The sequence below is a fragment of the Populus nigra genome, chromosome 8 (genome assembly GCF_951802175.1).
Source record: "Populus nigra chromosome 8, ddPopNigr1.1, whole genome shotgun sequence".
In the NCBI taxonomy this organism is placed as follows: Eukaryota; Viridiplantae; Streptophyta; class Magnoliopsida; order Malpighiales; family Salicaceae; genus Populus; species Populus nigra.
In genome coordinates this window covers 19,072,915-19,087,772 of record NC_084859.1, presented here as the reverse complement: position 1 = coordinate 19,087,772, position 14,858 = coordinate 19,072,915, and the positions used below count along the sequence as shown (strand labels likewise).

General features: G+C 34.4%; 1 protein-coding gene across 1 annotated transcript; it reads right to left on the bottom strand.

Moving 5' to 3' along the window:
- Positions 1 to 176: 176 nt before the first annotated feature.
- Positions 177 to 7,391, bottom strand: LOC133701906 (pleiotropic drug resistance protein 1-like). The gene is made up of 24 exons (XM_062126088.1): positions 6,954 to 7,391; positions 6,692 to 6,812; positions 6,499 to 6,587; positions 6,318 to 6,402; positions 6,055 to 6,214; positions 5,858 to 5,934; positions 5,558 to 5,611; positions 5,374 to 5,464; positions 4,966 to 5,267; positions 4,553 to 4,834; positions 4,132 to 4,448; positions 3,862 to 4,022; positions 3,659 to 3,762; positions 3,422 to 3,578; positions 3,212 to 3,325; positions 3,020 to 3,126; positions 2,595 to 2,927; positions 2,128 to 2,418; positions 1,956 to 2,039; positions 1,719 to 1,852; positions 1,368 to 1,595; positions 1,065 to 1,236; positions 724 to 978; positions 177 to 628 (listed from the first exon to the last, which is right to left on the bottom strand). Exons 1-24 carry the CDS (start codon positions 7,274 to 7,276, stop codon positions 371 to 373), a joined length of 4,299 nt encoding a protein of 1,432 aa, XP_061982072.1. The 5' UTR covers positions 7,277 to 7,391; the 3' UTR covers positions 177 to 370.
- Positions 7,392 to 14,858: the final 7,467 nt, after the last annotated feature.

Here is a 14,858-nt window from a genome sequence, read left to right as displayed (position 1 = left end):
TTTCTATGTGATTCCCTATTGTAAATTAACCAATATTAAAAATGATTTTCCTTTTATAGATCATTACCATTCAGAACATAGCTGTGTTCAGTCAGATGGTTCTGCAACAACATTTAAGTTAGTCTACCTATAAAAAATGAGATTGAGAATGGAATTCTGAATTAACACTCTCAAAATGATTTGAATATCTTCACTTTTATCAAGTATTGGTGTGTATATGTATATATATACATGTTTGTGTGCAGGTGGTAGCTGGACATGTTTCTTCTCTTAAATTCTTAGCTGATTATAATGGGGATAATACCCTGTAGTACAAAAAACTATACAGAGAACTTTTGATAGCTGAACTAGAAATAATTTTGCAGATATCTTATCGCCTCTGGAAATTGAAAAACTTAATGGACATGATAAAGGTAAGTCCAAATACTGTGGCAAATCCAAAAACTGCTGCTGCGGCAACTCCTAAAAGTTCATGTTTGAAACCGAAATAGTTCCTGACAAAATCTTCGACTGTTTCCCCTGTATCAAGTTTTTCCTTTATATCTCCAAACTGTGAAGAAAGTAATCCATACAAAGTCCATGAAACTGGACATATCCAAGCATACCATCTCCACCATACAGGAATCCGCTGTTTAGAGCCAAAGAAGACATACAGATAAAGAAAAATTAGTCCTCGTGCTGCTAGAATGCAGTAAGGAGAAGTTGTGAGTAGAAATCACTTACAGGTCTTGGGATTATAAATCCTGAAAAGAGATTCCACACTGAATAGAATGCGGAGGAAACTATGGATGCAACGTGTTGGTTTGGCGTTGCAGCAACAGTCATCATGCCATAGAAGGTGAAGTATAACAGTGTGAAGAACATGAAGAACAGATACCAGAAGAACTTAGCAGCAGTCCATTCAAATCCAATCATGGCATAGACTATTAGACCATATACCACAGATTGGGTGAAAATATATGGAAGCTCAATCAGGATCTGTAACAAAAAATGGAAAGAAACTTAGTCTCTGTTTAGATTTCATAAAATTGAAGTTCGTATTTGTGCTGTGGGAAAGTTTGTACCTGTGCCAAGGCATAGGGCATGGATGAATACATTCCAGCAGCTTTCTCCCTGTAGAATACAGTTCTTTCAACAGCCACAACTGGCTGCACAGAGGATGAATTTTGGATTCCGAGGAAGATAATTGCAGCATACATGGAACCCATGGCATTAAAAAGATCTTGTTTCCTTTTCCTGTAATTTAAGACAAGAACTAATTTAGAAGGCAGACAAACTTGGGAGAGTCTGGACTTTTGTATCGTTCTAAGTAGCCCTGTAGCAAATGTTCAGGAATGAAGCTTAGTTGAAATGAAGATGTAACTTACGTTTTCGAACCGAGGTTCCAGAACATTGAACCAAAAATCAAGGCTATGGCGGTTGTAAAGAGAAGTCTTACGGCAGTATAGGAAGGATTACGCCAATAGGACCAATGTTGCTTCCATAAACAAGCCAAGCATTGGACCAAAAACGACTGCGAGTACTGTGTAGGAAAGAAGAGGTCCTTTGAACCAGGAGCAGGGGTGCTTAATTCCTGAATACGTGCTTTGTTTCTCCTGAAAGATACGGCCACACATCAGAGAAATTTAATTTGCTAATTCAAGAGTCGAAGACATTGGTATGGTAACGCATGGTTTTCTGTTTTACCTGGTACCCAAGTAGCTAAGAAGTGAATTTACCTGTATAGCTCTGAATTTTTATATATAGAAGCAAAATCTATCCCCGATGCTGCTTCATGTCCTAAAGAGGTAACATCCAACATCCAAGTTGCTGGGTTATGTCCATCTCTAATCTTCTCAACTCCCTCAATTCCCTAGACAAAGAAATTTGTGTAAATTAGCAAGAAGGTAATATGGATGAAGATTCAAATATATATATATAGCGCTTGTATTATTTGGTAAACCATCATTTCACACCTCAAAATACTTGATCAACTGGCTAGAATGTCGACCCAATGGCCCAACATATATCTCTTGTCCTCCGCGCTTCATTAGAAATAGCTGCAATGTCATGTCAATTGTGTCACTGTTATGTGGAGAAGAACTGACAACAAAGGAGCAACTCTATTGTCCTGCTAACATTTCTAACCTCATCAAAAGATTCAAATATGTCGATGCTTGGCTGATGGATGGTGCACACAACTGTTCTTCCTGTGTCCACAGTGTTCCTAACCGTTCTCATAACAATTGCTGCAGCTCTTGCATCCAAACCTGAAGTAGGCTCGTCCATAAATATAATAGAAGGGTTCGCCACCAGCTCAACTGCAATAGTCAGCCGCTTCCTTTGCTCAGTAGACAGGCCACTTACACCAGGCAGTCCAACTAATGCTTGCCTCGATGGATTCAGCTCCACAAGCTCCATGACTTCCTCAATGAACATCTGCAGAGCAATTTTGATTGGAGAAATTAACACCGCTTTTCAAGGTTTGGTGCTAATGGATGTCTAAATTCTAGTCCATGGAGCTGATGTTATCTCAAACTAATGATCACAAAATCTCTTTAGCAGAAACATGAAAAATAGAAGCCTAGCACAGATATGAGTTATGGAAAGCCTACCTTTCTGGTTTCAGCATCCACTTCAGGAGGTAGACGAAGCCAGCCTGAGTAGAGCAGGGATTCATAAACTGTAACGTGTGGAGAATGGATGTCATTTTGCTCGCAATACCCTGAAATTCTAGCAAAAGTTTCTTGTTTCTTGGGATGGCCTGAAATTGTGATGTTTCCCTCAATATATCCCCCAGTTTTCCTACCAGCCAGAACATCCATCAGAGTGGTTTTACCAGCACCACTGACACCCATTAGAGCTGTGAGAACACCTGGCCTAAAAGCACCGCTCACTCCCTTCAAAAGCTCCAATTTATCTTCGAGAATGCCCTGATTTTTCATTTCCTGCAAAGTGCAGATTGAAAATAAGATTAGACTTACTTCAGGACAATATTTCCAAAGATCAATTTGTCTCTCTGTTACCGAACTAATCTTACCTGTGGCATGTCAACCGAGTACTTGATCTCATCAAAGGTGATGGAAAAAGGTTCAAATGGTAGAATCATTCCTTTTTGCTTCTGATTGTTAGCCTCAGAGATGATCTCTGGATGTTGTTAAAATTCAAGTAGCAGCAAGAAAACATTGAACAAATTTCCTTACCAGTGAACACACATTAGTTCAGTTATTACCTTTATCATTTTGGTGCCTACTTCCATGGTTCGATAATTGAATAGCTCCTCCAGTTACTCCTGGTTTAATGCTTTCAGAATCCTTGGATATAACAGCCTGAGACTTCCGAAATGCTGCACAATATTATTTGCAGTACATTAAAACTTTAGCGCCTCACTTAGTATATACTTGAAAAGAAACAATGAATTGGATAGGGTAAAGGTACCCACGGTTCAGGAAAGCAAGAGCCAGAGTGTAGCAAATGTTGAATAGTATTGTGAATCCCCCCAATGCACCTACTCCTATCCAATACCAATATGCATCCGTAACGAATCCACGTGATTTCAGAACTTCAATTCCCAGTGATTCGTTTGAGTTTGGGAGAACCTTCAGAATAAAAGTACATTATCAGTTGATTGTTCAGATATTAATTCATGAATATAGAAATGGCTAGTTCAGTGAATTACATGACTCCAGCTCTTCCCAAGGAACTCATTAACTACTATTGCATTCTGTCCATACATCAGTGGTGAAATCCAGTAACCCCATATCCACCATTTCTTTATGTCACCTGTGGCATTGAACAGAAAATATTTAGCACATTATAATTATAGGGACTAATGTTGATAAATAGATTAAACTCCAAGACAACCAAAGTAAGTTACCATACCATGAGACAAGACAAAGCCACCCAATGCGAACAGTATGAGCAGTGCAAATGACCCAAAGGTGTTAGCAACAATCATGCTTCTTCCTAGTCCACCAATAAAACGGAATAATGCAGAAGCCATCTGGCTCACAACAACAAGCAGAAGATACTGTTTGAACAACCTGCAGAGCAGATACAGCACTTTGCATCAGCTGAAACAGAATAAATTTCTTTGTAAGTTCTTAGAAAATGTGCCTAGATTTTTTTTCTTCTGTTTATAACTTGTGTTACCTTCCAACATTAGGATCATATCCGATTACATAATATGTGAGGGCCACCCAAATAGTGGTCTGTATGAGTGTGACAGGAATTCTAAGGATCCATGAGGGAAGAGAAAAAGCCCATGAAGGATAGAATAGGAGGTCCCTTTGCTTGTAAAACACAGGAAGGCCTCCTATGGTCATGGAAATCTCTGGCATACCGATAAACATCATCAAAGCCAAGGAGTAGAACAAAGCACCCGAATAAACTCCTCCCTCAGATACTGAGTTCTTGTGCATTTCAGTCCGGAAAAAGAGTGTCATCGCAATTATTGACATCAATGTAAGCTGGTATAGGAAGAAAAAGTGAGAACAAAAAATAAAAAAATCACAATCGAATGGACAAGCTTTTTGAAGAAAAAACCAGAAGAAAGTCAGCTGACAGAACTCACTTGAGCGAGCTTGAAGAAGTAGACAAATGAGTTCCTTTTCATAAGAAGCCATTCTCTTAAGAAGCAAGCCTTAAGCAGCTCCATTTTTCCAGTGCCATACTTTCTAGTTTTCAAAGCAGCCGGATGACTCTGGGACTTTTCAAATGGAGTTGAAAGAGCATCTCCAATTCTACATCCGACGTGGAAAGACTGAAAAGCTTCAGCAAATTCCTTAACTGTGACAAAACTGTAAGGCTCATCTTTATGCATCCAATACTGCTGCTGATCTTTCCTTGATGTTATCTGCAATGAATTATTTTTCATCATCAGTTAATGACATCCTTCTCAACTACATGCAAGGCTGAAGTAACATCCATTTATGTATGTACTGGCATAATAAACGAGACGCACAAGACCACCGTTTCATTACTTACTTCTTGCAAGAAATCAGCCACTCCTTTTCTTTCGGGACACTTGAAGCCCATAGATTCAAAAAATTGAAGCACATGTTCGCGGGGACCCTGGTACACAATCTGGCCATCAGATAGGAGAATAATGTCATCAAAGAGATCGTATGTCTCTGGTGCTGGCTGGAGGAGTGAAATGACAGCAGTTCCATTGAGAATGTGAATGGTATGTTTCAAGGAATTCACGATCTGGAAAGTTGTTGAGCTGTCCAATCCAGTTGAAATCTCGTCCATAAACAAAGCCTTTGCTGGTCCAACCAGCATCTCACCTACAATTTGATCATTGGAGAGTTTCGACAACTTAAATTGATGAAATTGCTAATGGAAATCAAAATGTTATTTTGGAATTGAAAATGGATTAAAGATGGTTCTTACCAGTTGTAACACGTTTCCTTTGTCCTCCAGAGATCCCCCTTACCATTTCACTTCCTACCATAATATCTGCACAGACTTCTAGTCCTAAAATCTGTGAATTTAACAAAAGAAGGCATTAATGCTTTGAAATGGTTTGTATTAACTTGCAGAATGTCTACTGAACTGAGGTGCATTGTGCTATTACCTTCATAATATAATCTGTCATCACACTTGTCTTCTGACCTTCTGTTGCTATAGCCTACACCACAGAAGACACAGAAAACCAAAATCAATTGCCTTCAAACACAACTTACTATCAATGGAAATTTTCTTACAGTTCTACAATGGCACTTGACTAAAAAAATGCCATGTTCATGGTTTAGTCTCAAGATTCCTTTCAAAACCATTTCAATAGTAGCGTGATGCTCGTTTTTCGCAGAACAGAGTATTTTTTTTGTACTTTACACCATACTTAACTATTGCTCATTATGATAGCTTCTCTCACCTTCATGAAGACATCAATATCAGGATCAGGCTTGATGCTTGCCTCTTTCTCTCTTCTTGATAACTCTGCTAACATCTCTGCAGATTGCGAAGAACTCAAATGATTAGTCGTCATACAAAGACAAGGGTATCAATCTCCATGGCATATTATGAAGTTGATATCAAAAGAATGGAAGGAAAATTAGTTATTAAACTAACCATAACGGTGTCCAACCCCTTGGCATCTTGCAGCAAAGGCCAAAGTTTCCCTTACAGTCATTTCTCCTAAATGGGTATCATACTGACTTATATAGGCAGCTGATCTCTGGGGTACAAACTCATTCATCCCATGACCGTTGTATGTCACCCTACCGGAGAACTGCATAAGAAAAATTATCCCTAAAATGAGAGGATGAGGAAGAGACATAAGGGAAAACATTCACCTACGAAAGATGTAAATAAAAAAAATCATCAATCACCACCTTTAGATTAGGATCAAGCTTTCCGGCCAAAGCCAACAAAAGAGTTGTCTTTCCAGAACTTGGAGGACCCAAAAGCAATGTCATTCTGCAACCAGTATGTCAGAGTAAATAATGAGAAAAATTCTAAATTTAGAACTAATAAACTCTATACAATATCGGTTTCAATTCTAGTTCGTCTCACCTTGATGGTTTGATGATTCCACTAACATCCTCAAGGATGGAAACTTGTTTCTTTTTACTCGGAATGATGTGAAGATAGTTGAATAAGCCCTTCAAAGTTGAAAGAAAAAGGTGAGATACAAGAATGATTTAATTGAAACTAAATAGAATCGCATTTCCATAACAACATATGACCAACTTCTGCAGAAGCCTACCTCTGCAAAATCAACACAGAAGTTAATCATCGATGGTAATGCTCTGCTTCCTTCATGAGCTTCTGCTTTAATATTTAGATGCTCGAATCGAACTTCAATTGTGGGGAGATCAATTCCAACTCTAAAATATCAAGAAACAGTAAAAAAATTATTACTGGTAATATATCAAGAACATTATGAAGCCAAAACGGGGTTCCCATGCCCTTCTGTAACTAATGGTGCTTTTGACTTTGGAAACATATATAAATAGCCAAAAGCTTACCTTTCAATGCGGCTCTTGAGCTTTTTCAAGAACTTCTCATTATCTTCTTCAGAAACATCGATCAACCTCTCGAGCAATCCCTTTCTTTCATGAATCCCAAGATTTTGAATGTAGATTTCATTGGCACCTTTTGATGTAGCCAACAAACCTTTTTGTAAACGATTGAAAGTAGGTAGTCTCTCAATAGCAGCCCATTTTAGAGCTTCTTCATCATCTTCATCTCTTGAAGATTTTGAGAATGCATCTGAAACATTGTTTGTCCATAAAGAAGAGCCACCTCGTTGTAAACTACATGCTCTATAAATATCATCTGCACCTTCCATTGCTGAAAGATCAGAAGAGCTTCTTCGAGCCTAAATTAACCACACTTCTTTTGGCGTCTCTTTCTAAAACTCGTTCCAAAGAAAACTACTAATCAGAAGGGGAGTTCCTTGAAACACTGAATGTGAGGAGTTGCCTTTATTTATACTGATATTAACATCATGGCTTTCCACGTTATTGGCCGCCTGTCTGAAATTGTGCTACGCGGTGGTTTTTTAAAGTTTCTTTTTTTAATATATTAAAATAATATTTTTTAAAATTGTTTTTGCATCAGCAATTTAAACAAAAAATTTAAATTCTTTTACCAACCTTGATCTGAATCTACAAGCATCAATTTTGTAGAACGAGAACACTTTTTTTTTAATTTAGAATATGATGTCAAAAAAGAAAACTTAAATAGAAAAAAAATAGTATGCATAAAAACTTCTCGACAGGGAGAATCTTAGAGTGCTCTTACTCTATGAATTTACTTTAAGAAAAATAAATAATAAAAAAATAATCATATTTATACAATTTAAAAGTAATAAGAGTATTTTTACATGGTTTTAAGAATTATCTTTTTTTAATTTTTGTTCTTGTTTCTCTCTTTTCTTAATGTTTATATTAAAATAAGTATTAATAATTATTTTTTGAGCTCAACACGAATTATACACTCCAATGATATTGGCAGCTCATGTATAGTAATTTTGACTCCAGAATTCCTCAATGGATAGATTCTTAAGAAAATATATATATATATATATATATATATATATATATATATATATATATATATATATATATCCAATAAAAATTATCCAATAAAGAGCATACATCTAAAACTAAGTTTCAAAGTCAAATAGGTCATACTTGGTACCTGGTTGCTGTACTTGAAATAACCACATCCAGCATGTAAGAACTTATGGATTTGATGCGTTTAAAAAACGTGTTTTTTAAAATTAATATTTATTTAAAAATATATTAAAATAATTTTTTTATTTTTAATACTGGAATATCAAAATCATTCAAAAAAATATTTAAAAATTATGAATTTAATATTTTTCAAAACAAATATATTATGTTTGATTTTGCGATTAAAAAACACTATTTTTTAATTTTTTTACTTTATATTAATTTTTGATATATTTTAAATCGTTTTGATTTTTATATCAAAAATAAATTTTAAAAAATTAAAAACTATATTATCTTAATATATTTTTAAATAAAAAAATACTTTAAAAATAATTATAATGACAGTAAAAAGAAAATCCGCCTGTCGGCTGCTTCTCCTTGTCCATGTAACTTATACTCCTTCCAAAAAAAAAATATATTCGACTTTGACATTATGGGAATTTTCAGTTTTTAAGCAACGATTATTTTATTTTCTTATATCTGTGCCTTGCCAGCGCATTACACTTCATTGTTTAAACACCGTTAACTTAAGGATACCGTCATTGATACCGTCATTGATGCCGTCATCTCTGTTAGTTGAGAGCATGCGGTGTGGTGACAATATCAGTGAGATCATCGCATTAACTCCGAGCAAAGTTGACCATACAGCGTCCGATATCCCCTCGCGACTGCATTTGAGGGAGGCGAGTCAAAATGTAATTATATAATATATGATTAATGGAGGCTGCTAATTCACACCAAATTATATATATATATATATAAGAGTTTTATTTCTTAAGTGTAAGTGTCATTTACGATTCTAAAATGGTATGTATTATTTGTGATTTTAAAAAAAGATATGATTAAGGAAATTCTATTAAATTATTTAAAAATTTAATAAATAAATAAATAAATAAACCCTAGTACTATAAGTATAATATTTATTTATTTTTAAAGAAAAATATCTTAAAATAAATAAATATTAGTGTCAATTTCAAGTTGTCATAGAGATAATATATAAAAATATAGCAACACATCCAATCCATGGTGTGGATTTTTTTTATTTTTCTATATTAAAACAATATCATTGCAAATTAATCTTGATTAAACAATTCAATTCACCATCTCGACTTTTTATCATGCCATGATCAGGATTCAACTACATTATTGCAAATTAATCTGGATTAAACAATTCAATTCAATCCATGCCACCTAGTCCGCAAATGATGACCTTTGATCATGCCATGATGCCCCTTTTATTTTTCCAGGTTTTTTTTTTTATTATTCTTGTTCTTGGTACAAAAGCGTCAGCAGTTACATCAGCTATTTTTAATCCAAGTGATCGACCATCTCATGATATATATGATTTTCAGCTTGAGAACTTCGAATGAAATTGCTTTTTTGATGGCTATAATGATTATATGAAAAATAATGGTCAAACGGAAAATTTACGACGACTATGGATCATTTGATTTTCATCGAAGCCTCGCATCCAGTCAGACTTGGAGGTAAAACTATAATCCAAATTACTCAGAAAATTAAATCTCTTTTAATTACTTCTTTGAATTGATATTTTCTCAAAAGGGTTCAGAAAGCATCGGCCTTTTCTTGATCGAGACCTTTCATCAGGGCCATAAATGTTTTCTATGTTCTATTTTATGCAATGGAATGCTTGTGTTTTTTTTTTTTTTTTTTTGTTAATGGTAATGTTCGAGTCAGCTTGTACGTACCTCGACTAATTCCACAAATTCTAAAGTTAATAATAATATAAACCTCCAGTAGCCATCATATTAGCAACCACAAGACTCGAATCCGAGATCACCATTGAGCCGCCTACTAAATGGTTGGAATGCTTCTGTTTTTAGATAATATGATGTGTGTGTATATTAATTTTAAAAATAAATAAAAATATAATTTCAAATACCATTTATTTTGTCTTCTGGATTTTTTTTAGTGGTAGGTAATCAGCATGTTCTTCCTCATAAACAAAATGAAGCAAGTGAATATATAAATCAATAACAATAAAAAAGAAAAGAAAAAAAGAATGATGATCTTATTAAAATCCCAGCCGCCTCTAATTTTTATGCAGACCAGAAGTCATATTGTATGGAAAGATAACGCTCTTACGATATTGGTTTGGCAATTAATTGGATTTATATGTTATGTTGTTGTCTCATTGTCCGATTTGAAAATTATTCAGCATAAAAAATTATATAATTGAATCCGTTCTGAGTGAAAGTGATATTTAACTACACCAACTCTAAGGGGTGGTCTGCCTACAAATCAGTTAAATAAACCTAGGATTTAGGATTTGCCCCTAACGGATATCATATTTAACTTTAACTGTTAGTTTGTTTTTGTATTTTTTAAAAAATTTAATTTATTTTCTTTTTTTTCTTTAAATTGATATTGTTTTGGTGTTCTTAGATCATTTTGATGCGCTGATGTCAAAAATAATTTTTAAAAAATAAAAAAAATATTATTTTAATATATTTCTAAATAAATTTTTTTAAAAAATTAACCACACCCTCAGATACCTTTGAGTATTAATAATAACTCTAGGGGCCACATGGTAAGAGTTGTGTAAAGACTGATTCAGAGGCATGAAGATTTAGTGCAGTGCATGAAAGTTTACTCAAGACATTTAACTACATCATTAACAACAAAAATGATGATGCCATAGAATTTTGTTAAAATATGAGTTTAGTTGAATAATGTAATCTTAATTAAAAAAATAAAAAAAAATTGTTAAAATTGTTTTAATCTTATATATATATATATAGAATACCTGAAGGTTATATAAAAATGCTGAAAAAAACGAAATGCCCCTGGACACGGCACCGCGCATCTGCCAACGGAGGCCAGTTACGAATCTCAATCCTCTCTTTCTTCATTCACAGCAAAGCCTCTTGTGGCTGGAGAGAGAAGCTAATGAAAACCTTAGTTTTCACACAAAAAAATTCCAAGAATCACTGTAATTATATGATCGATCCAAGACTCTTAATTAAGAACCCGTTTTCCCTGTTTTTCCCGGATCTTAACCGGTTTGTCACAAATAAGAAACAAAATCCACTTTTCACTTTCCAACTCAACTACATTTTGACCCTACGAGTTAAACAAAATCCACCTTTTCACACACGAGGCTTGCAGCTCAGTGGCCATGGCAGGCTTCGCCCTGCCTATGTGTCCTGAGTTCGAGTCCTCGAGTGTACCCGCACTTGAGGGTTTAGCTGATGTGGTCAATTCGTGTGACTTGTTCCGCCTCCGTCCCGGGTTCGACCCTCTATGTGTACGCCTGTCACCCCCGCGGTGCCTTACATGCTCCTGGGCTTGCAGGATGTCCAGCGGGCCGTGGGGAATAGTCGTGGTGCGCGTAAGCTGGCCCGGACACCCCACGTAAATCAAAAAATAAAAAATAAAAAAAAATCCACCTTTTCACTTTCCAACTCAAATACATTTTGACCCTACGAGTTAGTTCCATGGTGACTCTTTATGTATATATACTTTATAGATGGCTTCCACTGTACCACGAGCTGCAATATTTTTTACCCTATAAATTGGGTTATTAAGTTGATTGGGTTTAATAACCTCACTTGACCTAATAATACTTAAAAAAGATAATGATAGCAAATAAACTGAATTAATAAAAAGTTGACATCCAAGATATGAAAAAAATAATAACAGAAAAAGATTCGAGTCAATTTGGGTGAACCTATCAAATCTGCAACTCGAAACATGAGATCGGGATAACTCTAAAAGAAAATAAAAAAAATAATAGAAGCTAATTCTTAATCAACCAAATGTTGGAAAATAAAATTTAACAAAATACGCTAAAAAATAGAAGTCCACTAAAGTTAATCTTCTAAACTCGTGACCCCGATTATGAGGCCAACACCACATTATAGAAGAAAAACCTGAAAATCACGAAACAAAATCCTCAATAAACTAAATGCCAAAGGATGAAACAAAGAAAATTTTTTTAATTAAAAATCATGATAAAAACAATGAGAACTAAATTTTTTTGTTAAATTTTTTCAAAACTCAATTTTATTTGTTAAATCTTTATTAAAAAACTATAATTTTAACATTCTTGCATAATAAAAAAATTAGTCGATCCGGGAAATCCTAGTCAACTTACTCAACCTATAACCCTGGAGCTGCTTAAAGTCAACCCCCAAGCCAAATTCTTTTTAAAACCTGTCTTAAAACCCACTGAATTTTTTTTAAAATTTTTTTTTTACCAAAATAATGTTATTTTTACATATTTGTAAAATAAAAAAGTTAGTTGCCTAGGTAACCGTGGCCAACCCACCCGACCTATAACCCGGGACTTGCTCGGAGTCGACCTCCGAGTCGGGTTTAAAAACCATAATTAAAAAAAATAAGGATGCAACTTCTTTGTAATTTTTTTTAAACTCATTGAATGTTTTTTTTTGGCTAAGTTAATCTGGGTAACCTTGAGCAACCTACTCGATCTGTGACCCAGGACTTGTCCGAGGTTGATCCTTAGGTCGGGTTTAAAAACCAAGATTGAAAAAATAAGAAATATATTTGGCATTAAAATCAAATAAAATCAAACAATTAGAAATGAATCTGAAAAATTCAATTAAGAAAACAAACGAAACCAAAAGAAATTATAATGAAAAGAATGAAGACCAAATTAAAACAAAAATCATGTAAGAAATTGAAAACAAAATCAATTAGAAGAAAGGTGAAAAACAAAATAAATATAAATTAAAAGAAAAAGGACCAAATATAATATAAAATAAAAATAAAATAAAATGATAAAGGATAAAATTAAAAAAAAATAAAAAAAAAATTTAAAGCAAATACAAAACAATAAAAAATTTTGAGGATCACAATTGAAATAATACAAAAGGTCACGATATTTTTTTAACTTTAAGTGGGTGAAGGAAAGAGAAAAAACGATAGAGAAAAAGAAATCTAGTCATTGCTGTTACTTATGACAACACATGCTAGTCAAGACGAAGCGTCCCCTCGGGATGCTTTGCTTGAGATGATGGTTAGATATTTTTGGATACTGGAGATGTCACGTGCTGTGACGTGATCAACCTCCACATGCTGGCGTGTTCTTATCACATGTTAGCAGCCTTTTATTTTCTATTTATTTTTTATCAAAATTAAAATACCTCTGACCTCATATAAAATTTACAAAAAAAAAAATACCAATACCTCTAAAGACAAAAATGTTCGTTTTAAAATTCAAGGATATTTTAGTAATTTTACTGTGCTGAAAAATAAAAAACCGAAAATACCGCTCTCCCAAGACAAATAAAAATTCTGCTTCCAATAATATTTGTACTTCACACCATGCAATTAAGAGAGGCAAAAGCATACAGACCCTCACCAATTTTACAATACAAAATATATCCCGTGTAAAAGTCTAAAAATACCCCTAAAGCCCCCTTTTGTGTTTCTCTCTACTAAAGACAATTTGGTAAATTCATTTAGCGAATTCACAGTGAAATTACAAGAGGGGTTATATAAAGGATAATCGTGTTCAAAACCCAGATACTCAAAATAATTTAGTTTATTTTTAATTTTTTTTTTCATACACAAGCTCAAGGAACTTGATGCGTCTTCTTTGATGTTGCTGCTAAAGTGGCGGTGCGCTTGCATATAAGATAATTAGATGAGTGCAAAGTGGTAGCTAGTGCTGCTTGATGGAGTATTTTACCTAACGAAACTCCACTCATCTTGATGGGAAAAGTGGTGTCTTAGCGCGCTTTGTGAACATCCCCTAGGTTAGGCTTGCTGATTCTTGGACTTTGTCATCTACCATTTGTATGGGCTGGGTTAATTACTTTGCTCTATGTTTATAATCCTATTGTGGATTTATTTTCTTATCATAGTGAGCTTTCATCATACAATCTCATGCTTACTTGAAAAAAAGCACAAATCAGTGATTAACTTAGAAGTTATGATGCAGTATCTGGTTTTCGATTGGAGAAGAGACCAAGTTGTTTAATCTTTGTAGATTGGTGAATAAAGCTGGAATCTTTAGTACGAACAAAGGTTTTAAATGTCAAGAGCATAAAGATTCATGTTAATACCTGAACATATGTCAACTGTATGCACTTTTGAATAGTTTGATGTTGTTGAAGTAATGAATGCTTGATGTTTTTGTGAATCTTTTCCCTCTGCTGCACCATCTTGCTTTCTCGCAATTTCTGTTATGAGCTGCCTATACTGAAATATATGCCAGGACTTAGTTACAGTGTGGATCTAAAAATCATATTCAATTCGCTTATGGGGACACTTTCTTGAATCACTGAATCTATTCCCACGCAAATGATTTTTGGAACCACAGTTACTTTACTACCGGCCAATCTTTTCTTTCATGGAGTATGCAGCCCTCTACACTTCCAATCCAGATTCTCCGTGTAGGGCAGTTAATTAGCCATCCTCAGTGTACCTGGGAGGTATCTTCCATTGCTTCTTTCCTTTTCTTTTCCTGCAAGGTTAATGCTTCCATTGACAGATTCATGTTTAAATGCTTACCCTAGATCAATAATTTTAGCTGGAGGTGTCTAGATATAGATTTTTTGTTTTATTGTTTACTAGCTTGGAGGGATTTTTCCAAGTATAATAAATTGCATTCATCAATGTGGAATTGAGTTGTAGATTAAAATCAATTTGAGCTTTTTAAGTTTGAATTTTTAATCCTGAATTATTTTTGGTTCAGTTTGTTTG